The sequence below is a fragment of the Rhinatrema bivittatum genome, chromosome 2 (assembly GCF_901001135.1).
Source record: "Rhinatrema bivittatum chromosome 2, aRhiBiv1.1, whole genome shotgun sequence".
NCBI lineage: Eukaryota > Metazoa > Chordata > Amphibia > Gymnophiona > Rhinatrematidae > Rhinatrema > Rhinatrema bivittatum.
In genome coordinates this window covers 43,904,797-43,932,032 of record NC_042616.1, presented here as the reverse complement: position 1 = coordinate 43,932,032, position 27,236 = coordinate 43,904,797, and the positions used below count along the sequence as shown (strand labels likewise).

The 27,236-nt window shown below is 45.7% G+C and overlaps 1 protein-coding gene across 1 annotated transcript; it reads right to left on the bottom strand.

The window, feature by feature from the left end:
* Nucleotides 1-2,281: 2,281 nt before the first annotated feature.
* LOC115085968 (gastrula zinc finger protein XlCGF26.1-like) lies at nucleotides 2,282-25,331 on the bottom strand. Its single transcript, XM_029592548.1, has 4 exons — nucleotides 25,110-25,331; nucleotides 23,920-24,046; nucleotides 6,823-6,942; nucleotides 2,282-4,637 (listed from the first exon to the last, which is right to left on the bottom strand). The coding sequence occupies exons 1-4, from the start codon at nucleotides 25,131-25,133 to the stop codon at nucleotides 3,145-3,147; spliced, it is 1,764 nt and encodes a 587-aa protein (XP_029448408.1). The 5' UTR covers nucleotides 25,134-25,331; the 3' UTR covers nucleotides 2,282-3,144.
* Between the last annotated feature and the right edge of the window lie 1,905 nt (nucleotides 25,332-27,236).

Below are 27,236 nucleotides of genomic sequence, written 5' to 3'. Positions count from 1 at the left end.
TACAGTTATTCGGTAGAGCCATCATTTATGTACCAATTGTTGTAAAAGCTTTAGATGGAAGCACAATCCCAAGACGACGGGGGCCCTAGGCGGTGGGGCCCCCTCGATCCTCAGAGCACCATGCATGTCTGCAAGGCTTCCACTCACGGCCCCAATTCCCTAGCTGGAACAGATTCAGGAATCCCTACTAGCCGCAAATTATTTCTGCGTGACCTATTTTCTAGGTCATCCACTTTGGACTGTAGGGACTCGCATAGGGATTGCAACTGCTTCATGTCAGTACACATGGAGGTCTTGTCCTCTCCATCTGAGATCTGCTGTTCTGCGGATTGTAACTGCTGCTGAATTTGTGCCAACTGATTGCTCACCCCCGAGAGCTGTGTGAAGATCTGGGCAAACTTGCCGTCAAGAGCAGCTAGCACGGCCAACTGCCACATCAGAGTTCGTCGGGTCCGAAGTTTCAGCGGCAGCAGGAAACTCGGGTGTGTCGGCCATTTTGGAATCGCCACCCCTTGCCTTGTCTTCCTTCTTTGCCGATTTAGACACCATAAATGCAGGGAGACTGCAAGGCTCGCCATGCTTCATGTCACTGAGCTTAGGAAAGTGTAGTGGGATGAAAGCCGCCGAATTCGGTAAGCGGGAAGCACTGGGGAGGGCCCTCGGGGAGATCAGGTCATGCGTCCGCTCTCCCTCACAGCATCATGTGACTGCCAAAGCTCTTCTTAATCCAGTTTCCAACTCTACTGTTATTACTTCCAGCAGTCCCATAATTCTGCTGATTCCCTTAACAAGTTCTTCTGTTTGCTGGGTAACTTTTGCTTTTCTGTTGTGCTCTGTGGGATCTTCCTATAAATTTCTCCTAAAACTGTTCTGTTTTGGCTTTGTTTAGTGGGCATCACCATAATTTCACTTATGCTCTTCTCCAATTCCCTGTAAAATTGTTTTAGTTTCTATCTAAACCATTTATTTTGCTCTCTCTAGTTTCTGTTTTCTTCATATTGCTGCGGTTTTCTGTGCTGCTGCTTTGGATTCTCTCTTTATTTGAACGCTGTGGATTTGGGATTTTCCCGTTAGTATAACCTGCTTCAGCTGGATGCTCTGGATCTTTCTTAGAATCTTTGATGATCTAGGTGCTCATCTACCAGTGATACCTCTTCATGCTGTCATTTCATTTTCCCTCTATATGTTGTTTCCAAGAAGGAGATCTTGCCTTCCTTCTGGTCTTGTGTCCGTATTGGTAAAATGGTCTGAGTAATAATTTTTGCAGTAAAATCCATGTACCATTGTGGATTATGACCTTGTTCTTATGACTATTGTTCTTATGACATTATAGTTCACTTGTTGTTTGTTCCTATGCTTCTCTGCTCTCCTATTGGTTTTTTGTACCCCCTACCCTTCCCCTGTTAACTTGTAATTTCCGTTGCTTTTGTTCCATGTAAACCGAGGTGATGTTTTGACTAACATCGGTATAGAAGACTTTTTAAATAAATAAATAAATACCTAATGCTCTGTGAGGCTACATTTCCATCTAAAGCTTTTACCACAATTGGTACATAAAAATGGTCTCTCATGGGCATAACATCTCTAAATTGATTTCTTTTGTGTACACCATGAGAAAAAAAACAAACAAACCTTACTCTTAAGCCAGGTTATGATCTCAGTTTCTCAAATTTATGGCTAATGCTTTTCTTAATACATGCACTGCATTAAAGACAGCCTCCTTCTAGAATTCATAGGGTGCAACATGCACAGGCAACATATTAATGTGTACTTGAATGTTCATTGTAATCAAGTCACTGGAACCTAAGACAAGTGGGGCTATTTCTGTACCTTTCTGCCACATTTTCTTGGCCTCCAATTGTATCTCTTGATACTTAATGTACTTCTCTCCAAATGCAGCACAGAATTATTGCTTGATATTGAGATTTCCATTAGCAATGCTATTCCTGTTTTCTTTTTTATTTCACAACATCCAGTTTTCTAGCCTTGAGCTTTTTATTGGTTGCAATGTGAATATCCTATGTGATCACAACCTCTTCATTCTCTGTAATTGTCACTTTTTCATCTACACGTGGTTGTAGAAATAAAACTCTGTTATTTTCTATTATACTTGTTTAGTTATTTGCTAGAGGGTGTGCAGAGATTTTCTTGTACTTATATCCAATTGAGTAAGGTCTATGATTACAAAGCAGTATGACAGCGCAGATTTTGCAAGTTAATTGAAAGGTTTGTATTTTATTTGAGGCTAATAAATCACTGTTCTTTATTAGTTTCGTTCTCCTTTAGTACTCTTTGCCTTGAATCTCAACATGTTGATTATCTGGTGTATTTTAAGACTACACTTCCACCTGAATCCTTTTTTTTTTTACTACTCTTACTACATGACAATTCTCTCACCAGTGATGTGCAAGCTCAGATTAGCCTTGTGATTGACTCTCTCATCACATTTAACATATGGAAATGGTCTCATATGAGCATGGAATATTTGGTGAGTCATGAGGTTTAGCTTCTGACTAGAGCACATCAAAATAGTGCATCACAGGTGAAGACTCCAAATAGGTTTTTTTTGAGTATACCATGACAGAAATGAATCTTATTTTTAATCCAAGGGATGTTGAAGTCTATCATGTATTTTCTGGTGTTTTGTGAAGCTTGACTTCTGCCTAAAGCTTTTATCACATACAGTACATGAAAAAGATTTCTCAATGTGAATGCTCTTGTGTTCTCGGAGTCTATACTTCCGTCTGAAACTTTTACCGCACTCAGTACATGAAAACGGTGTATATAGGCCTTAGGCCTAATCTGTATTTCCTGACTTTGCTGGCAACATATTTCGCAACCATGTGCTTTGGCAAGCTCAGTACCGGAAGAAGCCAACACCCCAGAGACGATACCTGATTGGACAATAAAGTAACGATCATAATTGGATATTGGAAGAAGATAACACACCCAGGATGCGCATCAATGTATTTCTATTGGACAATGAAAAAAGTTTAAAAACTCCAGCCCGAGGGCTCCGCATTTGAGAAGCAAGCTGAATGCCAATTGTCACTGACCTGCGTCTCCAGAGAAACAACGACTTCCTCTTTTTCCTTGTTCCTCTTAACTGTATTGTCTTTGTATTGCTATCAATAAATTTGCCTTTTAGATCATAAAGCTGTCTGAAGGTGCTTTCCGAATACCCGCCAAAAACAACGGTTTCTCATCCATGTGAATTTTCTGATGATTTGTGAAGCTTTTTTTCTGTTTGAACCTTTTCTCACAGACAGTACAAAAAAATGGTCTCTCACCAGTGTGGGTGTTCTGATGTTCCCTAAGGTTTTGCTTGCATCTGAAGCTTTTACCACATTCAGCACACAAAAATGGTCTCTCACCAGTGTGGATTTTTTGGTGCAATCTGAGGTTGGACCTATGATTAAAGCTTTTATCACATGCACTACATGTAAATGGTTTCTCATTTGTGTGGATTATCTGGTGTGCTGTGAGGGTTAACTTTTGACTGAAGCTTTTACTGCATTCAGTACATGAATATGGTCTCTCCCCAGTATGAGTTTTCTGGTGTATTGTTAAGCTTATTTTATGCCTGAAGCTTTTCTCACAATCAGAACAAGAAAATGGTCTTTCATCAGCATGAATTTTCTGGTGTCTTGTAAGATGATTCTTCAGCCTGAAGCTTTTATTACATTCAGAACATGTAAATGGTTTCTCATCAGTATGGATTCTCTGATGTTCCATAAGTTTTATTTTCTGAATAAAGCTTTTATCACATTCAGTACAACAAAATGGTCTTTCACCTGTGTGAGTTTTCAGGTGGTTTGTAAGGGTCATCTTGAGCCTGAAACTTTTATCACACTCAGAACATGCAAATGGTCTTTCACCAGTATGGACTTTTTGGTGCATTCTGAGTTTAGCCTTCTGTTCGTAGCTTTCATTACACTCAGAACATGGAAATTGACTTCCTCCAGAGTATCTTTTTTGCTGGCTAATAAAGTGTCTTTTGAGAGAGAAGCTTTTACAAAATTTAGGACATGAAAATGGTTTCTCTCCTGTGTGGATTTTGTGGTATTTTGTAAAGTTTGCTTTATTAATAAAGCTTTTCTCAAAATCCATACTTGTAAATAGTCCCTTTCCTTTGTTGATTTTCTGGTGTTGCAGTAGCTCTCCCTTCCTTCTGTCATCTTTCCCAATTTCATAACAGATTGATGGCCTCACTTCTGTGTGGCCTTTTTCTTGTTCCTCTAGTTCTTCCTTCCGATTGAAACTTTTCCCATAATCTATACATGCAAGTAATCTCTCTTCAGAAAGAGGCCTTTGCTGTGATTTCAGAGTTACAGGATCCCTGAGGAATATCTCGCATACATCACATAAACATCTTTCTTCTGTTTGGTTTTTCTGCTCTTCCCTTGTGATTGTGATATTACTGGCACTTTGCTCAGACACTCTAGAGTTCTTGGCCAAGTAGCCTGCTGAATTTCTTTGCTTCTTTTCTGAGATGTTTTGATTCCTGTGATTTCTTCCCCATCCTGAAGGTGAAGAAGTTTCTCCTCCATCTCTTTTTGTTAACATCTTGTTCCCTTCGGGGTTCTCACTGAGCTCCCAATGATGCATCTCTGCATTGTTTCTGGAGTCATCATTTTCTAGATAAAAAATAAAACATTGGGTATTATTATGTTTGCTGTAGACACAGAATAAGAGATTCTTCAGAAATGAGGGCTCTGATGTAATTGGAAGTCAGACTCAGCAGGGAATAAAAGTTTTTCAGTGAACACTGGAGAGAATTCCCATCAAGGGACTCCAAGCTCCAGTACAAAACCTGGCCAAGCAATCAGGAGAGGCTGCTAAAGCACTTCCTGTTTCCTTTCTGCAGGACAAATTTCTTTCTTTCTTTTTTATACCGGTATTAGAGGTTACATCATACCGGTTTACATCCGAACTGAGGTAGAAAATACATCAAACAGGGACAGGGGATGGGACTACAAGGAACAAAGAGAAAGTTAGCCGGGAACTGGCAAACAAGAGATCAGAACTATAGATATAACCTGTTAAACAATGAAACATAACTTAACAGCTAGGTTCAAGTAACGTATTGATGCAGCAAGGGGTTAAGACACAGGGGATCTAATCTGGGTAAGCCTGTTTGAAAAGCCAGATCTTTAATTTATTTTTGAATTTGATGGCGCAAGGCTCAAGTCGGAGGTTTGTGGGTAGTTCCAGCGGGTGGGACCGGCAATGGAGAACAATAAAAAATGGAGAGCAATAAAACATGTACTGAATTTCAGCACAGTGCTAAAAAACAACCAATGCACTAAGCTGACATGCGAAAGCATCAGGAGTTCAAAAAAGCAGGCTACTCTGAAAATGTGCATTTAAAAAAAGGTTAGCACAAATCACATTTTCTGCACATAAAATAAGATGTGTGTGGTTATGGTTAAAATTTATTTATATTTTGTATGCACATAAATCATAGCTTATGCATAGAAAACGAGATTTGCGTTGAAATCCATGCTTTCTGTGCATAAATCCTGAGTACAGCATCCCCGCGCCAGGAACTCCAGGTTCAGCCTCACAGACTAACTTTATTCCACCTGACTAGGTGCTACATTTTGAGCATTAACAAAACATGAAGTCAGTCAGTGCACCTTTTTACACAGGGGGGTGGAGAGGGTAATAGCTAATGCCTTCCTTAGCATGGAATCTCCACGTGAGGGCACCAACCAAATAAGCATTGCTGTGTGCACAAAACAACTTGCTTCATCAGGGACTAAAATATGGACAGAAAAATTGTGTGCCCTGCTGCGTGCTCTTTATTACATCGGGCCCTGATTAACACAGTAATACAATGAGACCAAAACTCCATAAATTATGAACTGGTCAGTGTTTCTCAACCAGCGTGCCCCTTCACCCCTGCTCAGGGGTGCCATGGAAAAGTCACTACTGCCTGATACTCACATCCAGGCCAGCACCTGGGCTCTGCTCTCAGCACCTTGCAGCCACAAGAGCCACCAGAGATGGCTCTTAAAATTGGAGGAGCTCTTTTCTGAGAATACGAGTCATCACGCATACTTCTTCATCGTCACAGCTAGAGCCTAAACTCCGGAGTGTGGCAAATAATGTGCAGCATGCAGGGTCACGGACAGCTGAGCCCTGCTTTGTCTAACGCACACAGCGCCTCCATCCTATTGCCAGGCGCAGTGAGATAGGAAGAGCGTGCACTGAGCACTAGAAGTGACTTGCCCTGGATGTTGGGAATCGTAGCAGTGAAGGAGCTCTGACAGCCACTTGCAGCAGCCAAGATAAATAACCTAGCCAGCTACCTGCACCACACTTTTTCCTTATCCTGCACTTGTACATAGAGGGAGCTGGTCCATCGTGTCAGGTTCATGTGTGTCTCTGCCCCGTTTCCCACTCTCTTTGTTTTACATTTTGGAAGATAGACTGGTGGGGCTTTCAGTGCTTTCCCAGCTCTTCTTTTGGTCATATGAGACCTCTCCACGACCACACTGCCTGCCCCCGTGGAGCCTGGTGGGCCACACAACGTTTTTGTTAATACAGGTGTGCCTTGAACTTGAAAAGGTTGGGAAATAACAGTCTAAGCTGGTCCCTATCCTACAATACTTCTGAACAGATCGCATTATGGCCTTCAGATGGTCTTAGGACTTTGGAACAGGGCATTCTGTATGTCTGGTGCCTGCAAGAGAAACCCTGAGAGTGATTAAAGAGCTCGCCAGAGAAGCTGGTGAAGGGGTCTGTGCAGTTCCCAGCTGCTCCTTCCACTCTTCATCTCAGCAGTTTTACCCCGGTCCCTCTTATTCCTGCACTCACCTGAGCAGCTGCTTCTCCCAGTTTCTCTTTCATCTGATCCTGGATCATCCCTGATGCACGGCTCTTCCCCTCGTTCCATGTGGGAGATAATATCAGGGGTGACGGTCGGAGAGCCTGACCCTGGGGTAAGAACACTGCATTAGATTTCCTATAATCACTCTGGATTTGAGTTGCTCATATTTTGCAATTTGAAATACCATTTCTAAATTTAAACTATTTGCCACCTTCAAACAAAAGTATTCAAACCCTCGCTTAGAGGCAAAGTTCAGAGGTCCACTGTACCTTGGAAAAGTCATGTAAACTCTCTTTACAGTCTGACTTTTTCTATGCAAAGTGCAATACATTCTCAATCCAATCTCAAGATACGCAAACCTTATTATCTTCTAGAAATCAATCTGACACAGAGAATATGATGGCAGACAACGAATGCAAGGCCCGCTGAGTCTTCCCGTTTGATTCCCACTGCAACCGAATGGACCGTAGAAGATTTCTGATCTTACCCTTCACCTTTCCTAAACATCAGATCCCATGGGCCTCTCCCCTGCCTCCTTAAATTCTGGGATTTGCCTTTGGCTCCACCATGTCCCTCGGAAGATGTTCCTTGTCTCAGTCGCCCTTTCTGTGAAGAAACTGGCCAGTGTTTCTCCTGAGTTTAGCCTTCTGAAATTCACATTATACCCTCTTCCGCTCCCTGGAAAACATTTGTCATTTTTTTTCTGCATGATTTAAACCACTTTGGTATTTATTTATTTATTTATTTATTTGAAGCTTTTATATACCGAGGTTTAGCACATGCCTTCACCCCGGTTTACATTGAAACGAAACAATGATACATAGAACAATTTGAGAAACAAAAGTATATGCAAATAGCATATAGCAAATAGCATATGGAGTAGGTAATTTGAATGTCTCGTCCATATTCCCTCCTCTGCGGTAGAACATCTCTCGATTTTTCTCTCTCACATCTCTGTGTTTTTGGTGCCATTGTAGTAAACCCTGCCTGGTCCACCTCTTCCTTTGTCCACATCCTTGTGTAGGCAGGGCCTCCAGAACTGAATACAATTCTCCAGATCTGGTTTCCTCTATGATCTGCACAGAGGCTTTATCACCTCCCTTTTGTACCCGTATTGCCAACGTTGTTCTCTGTAAGCTGTGCACACGTACATACACATGCACATTAAAATGCTACGTTCCCGGGTAGAGCTGTCGATTAGTGTCAGTATATAACGTTAGAAGTCAGCATAAGGCAGGAAGGACTTTTTCTGATGATGGCACCAAATCTTTGGAACAAGCTACTCACTCAGGTTAGGGCTGAATTTAAGTCTTCTAAAATGTCATAAGTTGGTCAAGGCTTTTTGGTTCTCAGATAGTGGGATATGATTGCAAGGAAAGTCTCTCTAAGGCATTGAGTGTGAAGGGGAGGGTAATGGTTTAATTGCAGGATAATGGCAAGGATGTATAATGAAACATTTGTTATGATTGTTCCCTGCTGGAAAACTGCTACGATCGCTTTGGCTGGTGCGTATGTTTTTAAATAAATAAAATGTGTGCACGCGTGCAGGACAAGAAGCTTGCACTCGGAGAAAAATGGCATGCACAAGAAAAAGAAGACGGAAAGGGTTTCAAAGAACACCACAGTGTGCACGAAGCTGTACACTGTGGTGCACAGGAGAATGTCTTTGTGCATGCAGCCCACAAAAAAAATTAGAGGGAACACTGGTTACAGCTTTCCCTATGCACAGTAAAGCAAATTCAATACACTAGCTTTTTTCTGGGTCCAGATAAATTAATGTATTTTGTGAAGAGAGATCTTTATGGTCCATGCCGAGAAGAGAGAAGGGGACAGAGAAGGAAATCTTGGCTACGGTGCAGGGTAGGGATTTTGGCATACGGAGATGGAGAGAGACCTGGTGGGGCGTGGTAAAAGGCTAGAAGATACGGGGAGATCAGGAGTAAAGGGAAGAGAGAAGAGGAAAGTGGTGGAGAAAAAAGTGGAATGCCGTACTGAGGAGGGGGAGATCTGGATGAGGAGAGGGAGAGAGGATGAACCCTCTTCTCTCATAACCCTCCTCCTGATTCTGATCCCTTTGCTCACTGGCACAGACAACACCACACGACCCCTACAATCACCTCACTTACTCATCCCACATACACCCTCCAATCTCCTTACTCACACACACACACACACACACACACACACACATTTAACCCCTCACCTCTTCTCCATCTCTCACCACCCCCACCACCTGTTGCTCTCCTCCCCTCTCCCCACCCCATCCTCCCACTGATCTCTGCTTGCTGGGAGGAGAACAGTGGTGGTGCAATGCCTTGGGCTGCTTTTGAGGTGCTGCTGTTGGTAGACGTACTGCGAGAAAATACAAAAACCAAGGTCAATATTCAAAGGCATCTAGCAAGATAATTTGTGAGTTATCTGGCCAAATGCCAACTTTTGAAAACTTCAAGCACTTACCTGGCTAAGTCACCTAGTGGATAAAATGTAGCTGGATAACTTAGGGGCATTTTGGAGGCATTCTGGGGTGGAGTTTATTTATCCACCTAAGTTATCTGGATAATGCCCATCTTCGCTGTTCTCTGGTTAGCGTATCTGGCTAACTTTAGGACTCTTGCAGAGCAGTCATAAAATTACGATTGTTGAGAAATACCATGCTAGGTCAGTCCAAGGTCCATCGAGCGCAGTATTCTGTTTCCAACAGTGGCCAATTCGTGTCGCAAGAACCCCTCATTTCCCCAATAGTTGTTCCATTTCATATGTTTTACTCCCAGGGATAACCACTGGCTTTCCCAAGCCTACCTGGCTAATTACTGATTATGGACTTTTCCTTCAACAACATCTCCCATCATCTATTGACCCCCACTATGTTACTTGCCTTGACCACATCCTCCGGCAACAGATTCATAGCTTGGAAAAAAAAAATACTTCCTACAATTTGTTTACAACCTACTGGTTGCTAATTTCATGGAGTGTCCCCTAGCCCTAGTGTTGTTTGAAAGGGTAAATAACTGTTCTCCAGTTACTCGTTCCATCCAGTTCATGATTTGATAAATTTCAAATCATATCCCCTCACGGTTTCTTTGCCAAGCTAAAAAGCCCTAATCTATTTAACTTTTCTATTCCCTTTATCTTTTTTGTCACCCTCCTCTGTATTTTTCCTCTGTGCTATGTCCTTTTGGAGATGGGGCAACCAGAACTGCACACAATAGTCAAGATGTGGTCGCACCATGGATCTATAGAAAGCTATTATGATATTCACAGTTTTGTACTCTGATCCTTTCCAAATAATTCCTAACATTCTATTTGCCTTTTTGACTGCTGATACACAATTAAGCCAAAAATTTCAAAAGTATTGTCCACAAGGACTCAGAGGCCCTTTTTCTGGATGGGGATTCCTAACACGAAACCAAGCAAAGTGTATTTGTACTTGGGCTTTTTTTTTTTTCCTATATGCATTTTTTCTTGTCCACATGAAACTGCATCTGCCATTCAGAAGCCCAGCCTCCTAGACTCACAAGATCCTTCTGCAGTTCTTCACAGCCTGCTGCCGTTTTAACGACTCGAAAGAATTTTGCGTCACCTGCACATTTGCTCACCTCACACGTCATTCCTTGCTTCAGATCATTTATGAATATGCTAAATAGCACAGGTCCCAGGTACAGACCCTTGGGACACTCCACTAATGACGTTTCTCCATTCCTACCTTCTGTTTCCTGTCTTTTATCCAGTTACCAATCCTCAACAGGACACTGCCTCTGATCCCAAGTCCTCCCAATTTCCTGAGGAGTCTCTCATGAGGGACCTTGTCAATTGTCTTCTGAAAATCCAAATACACTATATCAACCGACACACCTTTATCCGCATGTTTGTTGACATCCTCAAAAAATTCTAGTACATTGGTAAAGCAAGACTTCCCTATGCAAAACCTATGCTGACTCTCCCCATTAAATCAAGTCTATATATGTAGACAGACATTCTGTTTTTAAGAACAGCTTTGACTTTTTTGCCCAATAGCCACATCAGACTCACCAGTCCATAGTTTTCCAGATCACCACTGGAGCCCTTTTTAAAAATCAGCATCACAACCATCCTCCAGTCTTCTGGTACCATGGCTGTTTTAAACGATAGGTTGCAGATCCCCAGAAAGAGCTCTGCAATTCCTTTTTTGAGTTCCTTCAAAACTCTGTGATGAATACCATCTGGTCCCAGAGATTTGTTCTTTAGTCCAGGGATGGCAGCTCTGGTCTTTGAGAACCACGCACAGGCTAGGTTTTCAGGATATCCACAAAATATGCAGGAGACAGATTTGTATGAACTGCCTCCATTGTATGCAAATTTATGTCATCTTCAGTCATTGAGGATATTCTGAAGAGCTCCCCTTGGGAGGTTTTTTTTGTGCTTTTAGCATTTATTCAACTGTTTCAAGTATATTCAAAGCAAAAAGCCTGAGCTCTTGTATGTGTGCACCTGGTGCAAAGAGCTCCTGGCTCTCAGAGAATGAGTCCAATCTCTGAAGGTCACAGTGGCAGACTTGGAGGAGCTGAGGCAAACAGAGAGGTATATAGAGGAGACATTCAAGGATATAGTAGAACAATCCCAATTTCAGTCAAGAAGCACTTGCACTGCTTTGGAAGGAGACAATCATTTTGTTGTGGAAGAAAGTGGTCCTGTAGCTTGAACTTGCCCTCCGGGTGATGCCTTACCTCTCACACAGAAGATGTGTTTCCCATGCCATGTGGCCAGGAGGGAAGAGTTAGGGCAGCCATTATAGTGGGCGATTCAATCATTAGAAATATGACCAGTTTTAATACTGTATGGGAATCCTATAAGAGATGGCGGGGGACTACTCCCCTGCTACGAAAGCACCCCAAGCCTTAGAACCATTGTGAAATCCTAGAACTCTGCTTGCCTCATTTATTCGCTCTGCTATAGTAATGCTGTAGGTCCAAACCAGTTTGATGGGTTGGCAAGTTCTGCCCAATTCGCATCTATGCTCATGCTGAACTTGGAATTCAAATGAACACATAACACACTTGTGAGATGACAGTTTTGCAGTTTATTGTACATTATCATATGATATTAAATGTTATATTATTGTTATACTGTTTGTGAATTATTCAAAAAAAAAAAATTAAACACAGAAATGTAGTTAGTTGGGTGGCTGGTGGGTGTGCGGATCGCTTGGAAACTTGTCTGCCTGGTGCGAATGTAGTGGATTTTATAGAGTGCTGGGGAGGAGCCAACTGTCATGGTATATATGTGAGTACCAATGACATAGGAAAGAGCAGGAGGGAGGTTCTGGAAGCTAAATTTAGGCTCTTAGGTAGGAAACAAATCCAGAATCTCCAGGGTGGCATTCTCTGAAATGCTCCCCATTCCACATGCAAGACCCCAGAGGCAGGCAGAGCTCCGGAGTCTCAATGTGTGGGTGAGAAAATGGTACAGGGAAGAGGGTTTTAGATTTGTTAGAAAATGGGGAACATTCTGGGGAAGGGGAAATATATTCTAGTGAGACAGGCTTCACCTTAACCAGAGTGGAACCAGACTGCTGGCACAAACATTTAGACAGGAGATAATGCAGCTTTTAAACTAGATGGGGGAAAGCCATAGTCACTCAGAAGCGCATGATTCAGAAAGGAAAATTTGGTTCTTACCTGAGCATTTTCGTTCCTGTAGTACCAAGGATCAGTCCAGACTCCTGGATTTATTCATCCGTGCCAGCAGGCGGAGACAGAGAAAGTAAAACTGACACTGCTTTATATACCCTGATGCCACCTGCAGTTCCTCAGTATTATTATTATTATTTATTTCTTTTATATACCGACATTCAATCGAGATATCACATCGGTTTCCAGATAACCAAGAGAATAGGGCGTAGTCCGCCCTATTTTACATTATAACATGGTAACAAAAAAAAAACAATTATAACATATTATAACAGTGGTACATGGAACAAAAGGTTATAGGATATAACAAAAGGTTATAGAAAATAACATATGTACATGAATGTGTTGTTGATAAAATAAATTTAGGATTAGGGACTTGTTGGTAAGGTAATTTAGGAATAGAGGTGGGGGGGATGAGGGAAGGGAGGGGGGAAGGTGGGGTGGGAGGAAGTAGTGGAGTGAGGGATTCAGGGGGGTGAGAAGACTGAGTATGGGATGAGGTGTGTTGCGTATTAATCTGTACCAAAGCTAGATGCAAACAAACTATCATAAAAAAACATTTGAATCTAAACTTGATAACAAAAAACTTCTGATATCTGTTATGTACAACAGTTAAGCAGACGACTCTCCACCCTCCTTAATATCCGAGTGAGACTCTGGACTGATCCTGGATTACTACAGGAATGAAAATTATCAGGTAAGAACCAAATTTTCCTTTCCCTGTATGTACCAGATCAGTCCAGACTCCTGGGATGTACCACAGCTTCCTAAACAGGGTGGGATCTGGAGAGTCCCGCTTGTAATACGCTTTCGCCAAAAGACAGAGACTCCCGATCTGCCACATCCAGTCGATAATGTCTTGCAAAAGTATGCAGCGACTTCCAAGTCACTGCTCTACAAATCTCTTGTGGTGATACCAAGTGAGCCTCTGCCCAAGAGGCCGACTGAGATTGGGTGGAATGAGCCCTCCGGTACTGGCTTACCTTTGAGAATATAAGCAGATCCAATAGCTTCCTTAAGCCACCTGGCAATGGTGGTTTTATAAGCTTGAAGCCCCTTCTTCGGACCGCTCCACAAAACAAAAAGATGGTCAGATCGCCTAAATCCATTCATGACCATAAGATAGCGAAATAACACTCTGACATCTAATAGCCTAAGCTCATGAGCATTTGGTTCAGAGGCTGCCAAATCCGAAAAGGCCGGCAGCTCAACCAACTGATTAACATGAAAAGAAGATACCACCTTTGGGAGAAAAGATGGAACTGTCCGTAAAGACACACCTTCATCAGATATCTTAAGAAAGGGATCACGACATGACAAAGCCTGCAACTCTGAAATTCTCCTTGCAGAGCAAATGGCTACCAAGAAGACCACCTTCAAAGTGACATCCTTAAGAGTGGTCCTGCGAATAGGTTCAAAAGGAGCCTCACACAAATCTCGAAGTACCAGGTTGAGATTCCAAGGAGGACAAACATTCCTCACCGGCGGACGCAAATTTTTGACACCTTGAATAAAAAACAGACCACATCAGGATGAGAGGATAAGCGGTAACCATCCAGGTTTCCCCTCAAAGATGTCAAAGCCGCCACCTGAACTCCAAGAGAGTTGAAAGCAAGGCCCTTGACCAAACTGTCCTGTAGGAAAGATAACACATGTGCCTCGGAAGCGCGCAAGGCCTGAATCTGCTTCGCCACACACCAGGACTCAAATACCTTCCAGACTCGGACGTACAACTCTGAGGTGGATTTCCGTCGAGATTGAAGGAGAGTAGTAATCACCGGTTCTGGGTATCCTCTCGACCTTAAATGCTTCCTCTCAAAAGCCATGCTGCTAGACAAAAGCGATCTGCCTGATCGGAAAATACGGGACCCTGATGTAGTAGACCTGGAAGATGACTGAATCGCAATGGCCCCTCGACCGCTAGGTTTATCAGATCTGCGAACTAAGGACGGCGTGGCCACTAGCACCACCTCTCCTGGATGTCTCTCTATTTGCCGAAGGATCTTGCCCACTATAGGCCAAGGAGGGAATACATATGGCAGAACTACCCAAGGCCAGGGAAGGACCAGGAGCATCTATGCCTTCGGCGCCATAGTCCCTGGTCTGCTGAAGAACAGAGGAGACTTTGCAATGTGACGCGTCGCCATCAGATGGACCCAAGGACAGCCCCATTTCTCACGAATGAGTTGCATCGCTGCATCCGACAACTCCCATTCTCCCGGATCTAACAGCGTACGGCTGAGATTGGAGAAATTACTTACCTGATAATTTCATTTTCCTTAGTGTAGACAGATGGACTCAGAACCAATGGGTATAGTGTACTCGTGCTAGCAGTTGGAGACGGATCAGATTTCAATCTGACGTCAGCCCCTAGTACATATACTTCCTGTTCTATGTAAGACACACATGTTAAGTCACTCCAATGTTATATGTAAACCGAAGTGATCAGTAACATTGTTACTAGAATTTCGGTATATAAAAATGTTAAATAAATAAAATAAATATACCCCTGCAGGAAGTGCAGATCCTCAGTATTCTTCCTTGCAAAGCATTGTGGATATATGTTTGACTGACCGATTAGTTAATTTGATTAACTTGTATAACTTCGTAACTATATAAACGTTATATAGTGATTAACTGGTTAATTTGAACTGGTCGATTGAGTATAGCTGGAGACCGCCAGGGAGCTCAACGGAAAGCGTCGACACCCAGCCGGGTGGAGACCTAGGTAAACGAAAAGGAGGCTTACCCTTGAATTATTTGCAATACCATTCGTGACGGCAGCCAAGGGCGGGCTGCTGAGTCCATCTGTCTACACTAAGGAAAACAAAATTATCAGGTAAGTAATTTCTCCATTTCCTAGCGTGTAGCAGATGGACTCAGAACCAATGGGATGTATAAAAGCTACTTCCGAACCGGGTGGGAGGCTGCCTGTGACCCACTCAGTATTGCCCTTGCAAATGCCGTGTCCTCCCGGGCCTGAACATCCAGACGGTAGAATCTGGAGAAGGTATGGATGGAGGACCATGTCGCTGCCCTGCAAATCTCGGCGGGTGACATCATTCTTGTTTCTGCCCAGGATGCTGCCTGGGATCTGGTCGAATGGGCCTTGATCTGTAGAGGCGGAGGTTTCCCTGCTTCTACATAGGCCGCCTTGATGACTTCCTTGATCCATCGGGCTATGGTTGCCCGCAAGGCTGCTTCCCCTAGTCTTTTCCCGCTGTGAAGGACGAAAAGGTGGTCCGTCTTCTGTACGGGTTCTGACATTTCCAGGTAACTGGAAAGGATTCTGCCAACGTTGAGGTGATGCAGACTACGGGCTTCTTCTGAATTCTTCAGGGCTCCCGCCGACGGGAGCGAGATGGTCTGGTTCAGATGGAAGTGGGAGACCACTTTGGGAAAGAATGACGGTACCGTGCGCAGCTGGATGGATCCTGGGGTGAACCTGAGAAAGGATTCACGGCAAGACAGCGCTTGTAGTTCAGATATGCATCGCGCTGAACAAACTGCCAGTAGGAAGACAATATTCAGGGTCAGCTGATGGAGTGATAGCCCTCGAAGAGGTCTGAAGGTGGTTCCCGATAGGAAGTCCAAGACGAGGTTGAGATTCCACAGAGGTACCGGCCACTTCAGGGGTGGACGAATGTGTTTGACTCCTTTCAGGAAACGTGACACATCCGGGTAAGAGGCTAGGCTATCGCTCTCGCCCCTGGTGCCGAAGCATGCCAGTGCTGCCACCTGTACCTTGATGGAGTTGAGGGACAGTACTTTTTTGAGTCCGCTCTGTAGGAACTCCAGCATCATGGGAACTTTAAGTGAACCTGTCTTGATGGCGTGATCTTCGCACCAGGCTTCAAATATTCTCCAGATCCTTATGTATGTTAACGATGTGGAGAACTTGCGTGCTCGGAGGAGGGTGTCTATCACCGCCCCCGAGTATCCGCTCTTCTTCAGGCGAGCCCTCTCAATGGCCAGACCGTAAGAGAGAATAGAGCTGGGTCCTCGTGGAAGATCGGACCCTGTTGTAGCAGATCCCTGAGAGGGGGTAGGGGTAGAGGGTTCCCTGTCAGCAGTCTTCTCATGTCTGCGTACCACGGTCTTCTTGGCCAATCCGGGGCCACTAGAAGAACTAGTCCCTTGTGTAGCTGTATCTTGTGAATGATTGTGCCCAAGAGGGGCCACGGCGGGAAGGCGAATAGTAGGGTCCCCCGTGGCCAGGCCTGCACCAAGGCATCGATCCCTTGGGATTGTAGATCCCGCTTGCGGCTGAAATATCTGGGTACTTGGGCGTTGGTTCTGTTCGCCAGAAGGTCCATTTCCGGTGTTCCCCACCGGTTTACTATCATCCGGAAGGCTGCAGGAGACAGCTTCCATTCTCCTGGGTCTAGACTTTCTCTGCTGAGGAAGTCCGCCATGATGTTGTCCTTACCGGCGATGTGGACGGCGGAGATCTCCTGTAGATTTGCTTCCGCCCATGCCATCAGTGGGTTTATCTCCAATGACACCTGTTGGCTTCTGGTTCCCCCTTGTCTGTTGATGTAGGCAACCGTTGTGGCGTTGTCAGACATCACCCTGACCGCTTTGCCTCAGAGTCTTTGGGCGAACCACAGGCAGGCAAGTCTGACTGCCCGCACTTCTAGGCGATTGATGTTCAATCCTGCCTCTTCTGTGTTCCACTGCCCTTGGGTGGTTAATTCCTCGCAGTGTGCTCCCCATCCCTGTAGGCTGGCATCTGTAATTAGCAGAGTCCAGGTTGGGGATGATAGTCTTGAGCCTCTGTTCATGTGGCTGGGCTGCAGCCACCAGTGTAGTTTGGTCCGAACTGTGCCCAGGAGGGTTAAGCGTACGGTGTAGTTGTGCGACCATGGGTTCCAACGGGACAGCAGTGAGTGTTGTAGGGGCCTCATGTGGGCCCTCGCCCAGGGGACAATTTCCAGTGTGGATGCCATCAGCCCTAGGGCCTGCAGGTAATCCCATGCCGTGGGGCGAGGGTCGCTCATCAAGGATTGCAACCGGTTCCACAGTTTTGATCTCCTTGTGGGAGTCAGGCTGACTTTGTCTTCCTTGGTGTCGAAGTGGACCCCCAGGTACTCCGATTGTGAGGGCTGCAGGGAACTCTTGTTTGTGTTGACCACCCATCCAAGGCTCTCCAGTAGAGACTTGACTCTGTTGGTTGATTGGATGCTTTCCTCTGGTGACTTTGCCCTGATCAGCCAGTCGTCCAAGTAAGGATGTACGAGGACTCCTTCCTTCCGCAGTATTGCCGCCACTACCACTATCACCTTGGTGAACGTCCGTGGTGCTGTGGCTAGCCCGAAGGGTAGGGCCCGGAACTGGTAGTGATGGCCCAGGATCTTGAAACGTAGGTAACGCTGGTGTTCCTGATGAATTGGGATGTGCAGGTACGCCTCCGACAGGTCCAGGGAGGTGAGGAACTCTCCCGGCTGTATTGCCTTTATTACGGATCTCAGGGTTTCCATGCGGAAGCGGGGGACCTTCAGGTATCGGTTTACGGATTTGAGGTCCAGGATTGGTCGGAACATTCCCTCTTTCTTGGGAACGAGAAAATATATGGAATAATGACCAGAGTTTATCTCCTGAGGAGGTACCGGAGTTATGGCCTCAAGGTTCAGTAGCCTGGCCAGTGTAACTTCCACTGCCGCCTTTTTGGTGGGGTCGTGGCAGGGGGACTCCACAAACTTGTCCGGGGGGGTGCGTATGAAGTCCAGGTAGTACCCTTCCCGGATAATGGCTAGGACCCACTTGTCTGAAGTTATCTCGACCCATCTTTGGTAGAATAGGGCCAGTCTGCCCCCTATGGCTTCCCTTGGATGGGTCGGCTGATTCTCATTGCGGAGCGCGGCCGGGCCCTGAGCCCAAGCTGTTTCCCCTCTTGTTGTGCTTGTTCCGAAAGGACTGGTTCCTGCCCGGAGGGCGGGGCACCTGGTAGCTGCTCCTGTAAGGGTTGAAATGCTGCGAGCTTCTGCCCCTGGAGGCCCTGGAAGGCTGTCGCTGGGCTCTCCTTGACTTGTCTTCCTGAAGGCGCAGTACTGGGGATTCGCCCCATTTGCCCGCCATCTTTTCTAAATCGCTGCCGAACAGAAGTGTTCCTTTGAAGGGCATCCTTGTGAGGCGTGTTTTGGAAGATGGGTCGGCCGACCAGCTTCTGAGCCAGAGCTGTCTCCTGGCCACCACCGCCGATGATACTCCTCTGGCCGCTGTGCGTACAAGGTCTGAGGCTGCGTATGTTAGAAAGGATAGTGCTGGGTCCAGGATATCTCCCGGGGTGCCGTTCCTGGCCTGGGATAAGCAGGCACGTGTCACCACGGTGCAGCAGGCCGCAATCTGAAGAGACATAGTGGCCACGTCAAATGACTGTTTAAGCTTGGCTTCTAGCCACCGGTCATGCGTGTCCTTGAGTGCTGCTCCTCCCTCTACCGGAATGGTGGTGCGCTTGGAGACTGCGCAGACCATGGCATCCACTCTAGGGCAAGCGAACATGTCTTTGGTTGCTGGATCCAGGGGGTACAAGCTGGCCAAGGCCCACCCCCCTTTAAAGGCAGACTCTGGGGTGTTCCATTCCAGGTCAATTAGCTGTTGAGCGGCTCGCAAGAGCGGGAAATGACGGGAGGTCTGTCGAAGGTCTTCCAGGAAATGTGTTCTCCTCGGGATCCCCCTGGGTTTCTGAATCCGGAATCGCCAGTTCCGCCAGGCACTGGGAGACCAGATCCGGGAGCTCCTCCCTTGTGAAGAACCGTCTCATGGTTCAGTGGGGGTTCTGTCCCCGGGGGGAGTTCTCCTTCTTCTAGGGGTTCGACTTCTTCTTCTGAGATGTTCTGAGATGTTCTTCTAAGATGTTCTTCTGAGATGTCCGTACCCCCGAAGGGAGTACGGACATCTCAGAAGAAGGGCTACTTGGCGGTAAAAGCCTATGCCTAGGTCTTGAGGGGCCTGGAGCATAGGGGTCCTCCTGCAACGTATGTGGTTGGTCCGCCCGGGAATCCGTTTGCATTCGGACAAAGGCGTGAATCCCCTTGAAGAGTTCCACCCAAGAAATAGATGAGGGGTCCACATTGAGTGGTGCTACTTCCCTGGGAGCCTCCGGCTGAGAGGGAGTCCCGCTGGGGGTTGCTAGCTCCAGGGAGCCCCCTGAAGAGCTAGTCCCCGGCCCTGGGCGAGACTGAGCCTGTGGTGGATCTCCCAGGGCCTCCTCGCATTGGGCGCATAATGCATCGGCTTCCTGGCTCTGGGCGGCCCTGAGGTGGCATGCTGAGCAGAGGCCTAGGGATTTTACTTCCATTATTGGAGGTGACTAGGCTGCCTGCGCGTACATATTTCGCTCCGGAGCGCCTGGCCACGTGCGCGCGTATCTGTGCGCTTAGCCGGGGTTTGTGCGCGTATCTGAGCGCTTAGCCCGGGATGTGCGCGTGGGTAGTCGAGTGCGCGTAGTCCATGCGACCGGGACTTGCACGCGCCGCTTATGCGTCCAAGGGTTCTTGTGCGTATAACTTACGCGCAGAAGTAGGTTTGTGCGCACAGGTAGATTTTGTGCGCTCGGCCGGGCGGCGATGTGAACGGCGCGAATAAGGCCAAGATGGCAACGGCGACCACGCGGGCAAGATGGGTCTCCACGTGGGAAGGCCCTTGGAAATGCCGGGGTCTGGCCCTGCTAGGGCGAATCAACCCGGTGGCGCTGGCTTCGGCCGATGGCCTGCGCTCGTCCTCAATCCTCGGAGACCAGCACAAGTAAAGATTTCTACCTTACCTTATCTTCGGCGCTTCCCGGTCTCGACCTGGGCGGTCTCTGGCTACGGGTGGAGAGGGCAACTACCTTCACCGCCGCTTTTGAGGGTGCACCCGCTGCCTCTCAGCCGCGCCCGAACTCCTCTTGCTCGGGGGCTGTAAGTCCTCGCCGCAATCCGGCCACCGGACCGAGGCTGCCTCTATGCCGCGGCCGATCCTTCGGGGGCTAGGTCTCGCCGCAATTTGGCCGCCGGACCGAGGCTCACCTCCGAGGGATCACGGAAATCACCTCGGGAATCTCGACTGGGGGAGGGACCCGAGGGTATCACCGCAGGAGAGCAGGGCTCGTCTTCAATGGAATTTTCTTCTTTAAATTTGGTTCCAACGCTCGGAGAGCGTGCAGATAGCTCCTAACTGCTATGGAGTCGGAAAATACTGAGGATCTGCACCTCCTGCAGGGGTATATGTACTAGGGGCTGACGTCAGATTGAAATCTGATCCGTCTCCAACTGCTAGCACGAGTACATTATACCCATTGGTTCTGAGTCCATCTGCTACACGCTAGGAAATAAGGAAATATACTACAAAAGCATTTAACTTGCAAAAGGGAGATTATGAAAACATAAGAAAAATGGTTAGTAAAAATCAAGAGGTTTACATCAGGCATGGACATGATATTTTTAAACAATCTTGGAAGGCCAGACCAGATGTATTCCATGCCTTAAAAAAGGTGGATGGAAGCCACCTATTAAAAAAAGGTGGATGGAAGGCCATGCTTAAAAGCTGAGGTAAGATAGGCTATTCTATCCAAAAGAACATCATTCAAAAAATGGAAAAGGAATCTAAAGGAAGAAAACAGGAAACAGTATAAGCACTGGCAAGTCAGATGCAAAGCATGGATAAGGAAGGCAAAGAGAGAATTTGAATTCGAGTTTTAGCTGTGAAGCTAAAACTCATAATAAAAACTTTCAGGTGCATTACCAGTAAAAAGCCTGCGAGGGAGTCAGCTGTGCAGCTTTAGATGATCAAGAGGTAAAAAGGAGTGCCAAGGAAGGACAAAACCATAGCAGAGAGATTCAATTAATTCTTTGCTTCAGTCTTTACTGAGGAACATGTAAGGCTGATAACCCATGCCAGAAGTGATATTTAAAAGTGATGATTCAGAGGAAATGAAAAAAATAAACCTCAGTGACCCTGGAAGATGTACTAGGGCAAATTGATAAAATAAATAGAAAATCACCTTGACCAGATTGTATTCATCTCAGAGCGCTAAAAGAACTAAATAATGACATTTCAGACCTACTGTTAGTAATCTGTAAACTATTAGAGTGGCCAATGTAACACCAGTTTGTAAAAATGGTTCCAGGTGTGATCCAGGAAACTGCAGACCAGTGAGCCTGACATCCGTGTTGGGAAAAATGGTTGAAACTATTCCAAAGACCAAAATTACTGAACATATAGATACACGTGGTTTAATGGGACAAAGTATACATGGATTTAGCCAAGAGAAGTATTGCCACATCAATGTGCTACTTTTTTTTGAAGGCATGGATAAAAGTGAGCCAGTTGATATAGTGTATCTGGATTTTCAGAAAGCATTTGACAAAGTCCCTCATGAGATACTTCTTAGAAATTAAAAAGTCATAGGATAGGATTAAGAACTGGTTAAGAGAGAGAAAACAGAGAGTAGGGCCAAATGGTCAATTTTCTCAATGGAGAAAGGTGAATTGTGGAGTGCTCCAGGAATCTGTACTAGGACCGCTACTTTTTAACATTCATAAATGAGCTAGAGATAGGAACAGTGAGTGAGGTGATCAAAATTTGCTGATGATACAAAACTATTCAAAGTTGTTAAATCACAAGAGGATTGAGAAATTGCAAGATTAGGTGACTGGGCATCCAAATAGCAGATGACATTTAATATGGACAAATGCAAAGTGATGCCTATAGGGAACAGCAACCCAATTTATAGCTATACAATGCAATGTACCACTTTGAGAGTCACCACCCAGGAAAAGGATCTAGGCGTCATCATGGATATGTTGAAATCCTCTTCTTAGCATGCGGTGCTGGCCAAGAAAGCAAATAGAATAGTAGGAATTATTAGGAAAGGAATGGAGAATAAAACAGAGAATATCATAATGCCTCTATATTGCCCCATGGTGCAATCACACCTTGAGTATTGTGTGCAAGTCTGATCACCACATCTCAAAAAAGATATAGCAGAATTAGAAAAAGTACAAGTAAAGGCGACCAATATGATAAAGGGAATAGAATGATTCCCCTATAAGAAAAAGCTGAAGAGGTTAAGGCTCTTCAGTTTGGCGAAGAGACAGCCGAGGGGAAATATAATAGAGGTCTAAAAAATAATGACTGGAACGGGTAATTGTGAATCAGTTGTTTACTCTTTCAAAAAGTACAAAGACTAGAAGGCATTCAATGAAGAAGGCATTTATGACAAATAGGAGAAAATAATTAAACTTTAGAATTCCTTGCTGGAATATGCGGTGAATGCTGTAAGTGTAGCTGGATTTAAAAAAAAGGTTTTGACAAATTCCTGGAAGAAAAATCCATAAATCAATATTAAGATGGACTTGGGAAAATCCACTGTTTATCCCTGAGATAAGCAGCATGGAATCTACCAACCTTTTGGGATCCTGCCAGGTACTTGAGACCTGGCTTGGTCACTACTGGAAACAAGATACTGGGCTTTAATGGAACTTTGATCTGACATACAGGTCGATACAGTAAAGTGTGCTCCGTCGGAGCGCACTGTCAGCCTGCTCTGGACGCGTGTTTTCCCTTACCCCTTATTCAGTAAGGGGAGGAAAACATGCGGCCCACCCGCGGCACCTAATAGCGCCCTCAACATGCAAATGCATGTTGATGGCCCTATTAGGTATGTGCGCGCGATTCAGTAAGTAAAATGTGCAGCCAAGCCGCACATTTTACTCTAAGAAATTAGCGCCGACCCAAAGGTTGGCGCTAATTTCTTTCGGCGCCAGGAAAGTGCACAGAAAAGCAGTAAAAACTGCTTTTCTGTGCACCCTCCGACTTAATATCATGGCGATATTAAGTCGGAGGTCCCCAAAAGTAAAAAAAAGTAAAAAAAAAATAAATTTGAATTCGGCCCTCGGCTGTCGGGCCGAAAACCGGACGCTCAATTTTGCCGGCGTCCGGTTTCCGAGCCCGTGGCTGTCAGCGGGCTCGAGAACCGATGCCAGCAAAATTGAGCGTCGGCTGTCAAACCCGCTGACAGCCGCCGCTCCTGACAAAAAGGAGGCGCTAGGGACGCGCTAGTGTCCCTAGCGCCTCCTTTTCCCCGTTTTTCCCGCGTCACCTCATTTAAATACTGAATCGCCCGCACCGGCGAAGGGCTGGTGCGCGCGCCGGGAGAGCGGGCGTTCGTCCGCTCTCCCGCGGTCTTACAGTATCCACCTGCAAGTATGGCAAATGACCTAGTTCTTATTATGTTTTATTTATTCATGTATTCATTCTTATTATATCTTTGTTACTATTATTAAATGATGTATTGTATGGTATCAAATAAAATGCTTTGTGTTTAAAAAGATTTACATAGCAAATAGCATAGACTAAGAATTCTTTTTTTCTGATAGTCTAGAAATAATTTCCCTCACTTAGACCCTATGATAAAAATGTTAAGTTCTTCCTTACCCAGTGAAATCAGGTTCTGATAATTCTCCTTCATCACATCCTTGTAAAGCTCCTTCTGCTTATCATCCAAATCCTGCCACTCATCTTGGCAGAAATAGACAGCGACATCATCAAAGGTCACTGAGATCTGAAACACAAACCCTTCCACACTCAGCACCCTCTGCATTCCCTCCATCAGGAGATTTTGGTGAAATTTAATAACACATACAAGGAAGATTTTTTTTTAATCACTGTTACCTTGGGACTTAGCAGAGCACGGGGAATTTTTTTATGATATAATAATCCTACCTAATAAACGAAGGATGACCGACGTGCCGCAAATGCGCAGTAGAGACCAGCTCTACCGCGCATGTGCGGGCGAGCACGTCGGTCTGAGCCAGAAAAAAAAGAAAAAAAATGGCGGCGTCCAGTGGCAGCGGCGGTGTTGGGAGGCAGCGGCGGCGGCGGGTGGCAGGGGCGGTGTCCGGTGGCAGCGGCGGCGGCATTGAGTGGCAGCAGTGGCGGTGGTAGCAGCGGCGGGTGGCAGCGGAGGCGTCCGGTGGTAGCGGCGGCGGGTGGCAGCGGCGGCGGCGTTGCGTGGCAGCAGCGGCGGTGGTAGCGGCGGCGGGTGGCAGCGGAGGCGTCCGGTGGTAGCGGTGGTGGTGGTGGGTGGCAGCGGCGGCAGCGGCAACGAGGGAGGAGAGAGAGAGGGAGGGACTGAGTGGGAGTGGGACTGAGTGAGAGGGAGGGAGTGAGACTGAGTGAGAGGGAGGGAGTGAGTGGGACTGAGTGAGAGGGGGGACTGAGTGAGGGGGGAGAGAGAGAGGGAGAGGGGGGAGAGAGAGGGGGAGGGAGTGGGACTGAGGGAGAGGGGGAGGGGGAGGGAGGGACTGAGTGGGAGGGAGGGAGGTAGGGGGTGGTGAGAGACAGAGGGATGTAGCCCGTTTTAACGGGCTTAACGGCTTGTTCAGACATAAAACACACAGTCACCCTAAAAAAACAGTTTGCACATGGAATCTGGGACACAAAATATCACTTTGTGGGTCTTCTGATCTTTCTCCTTAACTCAAGAGGGTCCCAAAGTGTGTTTTCTACACCCCAGGTCTGCTCGGGGTCCTATTAAAGTCAGGGCTGACTCTGCAGTGTCCCAGGTTAGAAAGCTGCAGCAGTGTTTGTGTAGAGAGGGCAGGAAGACGGGAGCAATCTCCTACCTGAGCAGATGCTCCTGCAGGCATTTTCCTCTCTGCTTTTAGGATTAGAAATGAATTGAGGGCTTTTTCTCTGGCTGGGGAAGAGCTGAATATGTGCTTCTTGCAGTGCTGGCTGGGGAAGGGGGGAGACACAGAGAGAGCTCCAGCTTGAAGCTGGAAGGCTGCAGGAGAGAAAATCTCCTCTCTCACCAGGCTCTTTCCCTAGAAGCAGAGCAGCAACTCCTCCTCCTCCTCCCTCGGCGCACACTGATGATGTCACAAGATGGGGGTGGTCACACTTGATTTGTTACTATGGGAACACGCTTATAGCTTGTGCTACCAATAAAGTTTCTTTAACCTGAATTAGAACCTAAGACCTGTCAGTGCTGGCAGGAGGCCGCACAGGGTGCAGACAGAAATGAAGTTGTGAATGCTCCTCTAGACTCCATCCTCCTCTCCCCTTCATGCAGCACACCCAGAGTCAAAGAACCGTATCTTCTGCCAGTTCTCTAATACCAAACTTATAACTGCCCCACCCTTGAAAATAGTTAAGAAACTGAAAATTGCGTCCACTGACTGCTGTAAGCTCCTTATTAATTCAGGAGTATGCCCCAAAATGTGTACCCAGCTGCATCTTAGCGGCCGTGTGCACAGCCGAGCAGACAATATCACTTCGGGGCCTCAGTCAGTCCTGCAAGGTGTTTAGTATTATATCTGCTGCTCCACACAGGCTACCCCTGTACCTTCTTGGAAATACAATGCAGGCGATTTTCACTGCTATTTCAGGCAAATACATGTGGGAAAGGCAGAGGAGAAAAGTCTGTAGGAAGCAAGTCTGTGCCGCTAGGACCCACGAGCAGTGGCAGCAGGGGTGGTACCTGCAGTGGTACTAGCAGTCCCCTGATCAAGCATGATTATTATTTTTTTTTAAAGAGGGTCTGGACGACAAACCTGGAAGAGCCAGGGATGCAGGGCTGATGGTTAAGAAGCAGCAGTTACCTGCTTCGCGTCCCACTGTTGGTACAGTCCAGCGGGATGAGGCGGCAGACTCAGTAGAGGTTGGCAGTATCAGAGGGAGGGAGGGACTCTATATGGAAGCAGCACAAGCCAGTGCAGGACTCCTTTCATTCTGAGCTGTTTTTGCTAGAGCAGACCTTTGAACCCACTGATTTGGATGAATCCGATTGGAAGATTTAGAGGAAGCGGATAGTGCCAGTCTGTAACTCCTTTTCTGATTATGCTGAGAGCCCAAGTGTCATTCTTCAGCATGCATATCAGTGGTGTAACCAGAATTGATTTTTTGGGTGGGGACAATGTTAACATGGGTGGGCTGTAGGCATGCAGGTCTGAGACCTATTAGTTGTATTCTTATTGATAAATAATGCCATATACTGGCATTATTATGCATCATGAATGAAACTTTAAAATATTTTACCTCAATTATTTCAAGCACTTACCAGCATTCAACATTTCTTATTAATCTGTATTAATTTATTTTATATTTATTGCAGTTTATAAATGCACAAGTATATCATGTAAAAAGCAAAGAAAACAATCAGATCCAATCAATCATGTGATAAAATAAAATTTAATATATTCTTTCATGAATCCTCTTTGCAGAAAGCCAGAAATCATCATAACTACAATAAAATAGCATTAATCATCAGAACAGGTGCAGAGCAGAGCTAGGACATTTCACATTACAACTAACATGAAAAAAAATTCTAATTCTGGTGTCACCTCAGCAAAAATATCCCTCCACTGCTATTTTGTGAAGTAACTCAAACTCCTGTAAAACAGGAGACATCTAGAACCTTACCATACCATACAATCACAGCAATGACTCTCAGGATTCAAATAACAGCAACCTTATGAAAAAGCAGCAATGCAAATACTACATCAGACCCTAGAACATTAATACATCACTTACTGGAATAACAGAACAAGCTGGACTACTACAGAGAAACTTCATGCAAGCAGAAATACTGCACTTCAGCCACACACACACACAGGCAAAACAGAGACCAACCTTTAGCTAACATAGAAATAAGAGATTACAAATTAGAAACAGAAAGAAGCAGACAAAACTGAAATAAAAAGCCTGAGAAACTAGTCTCTGAGCAGTGGAATACCAAAGAGAGCAAAATA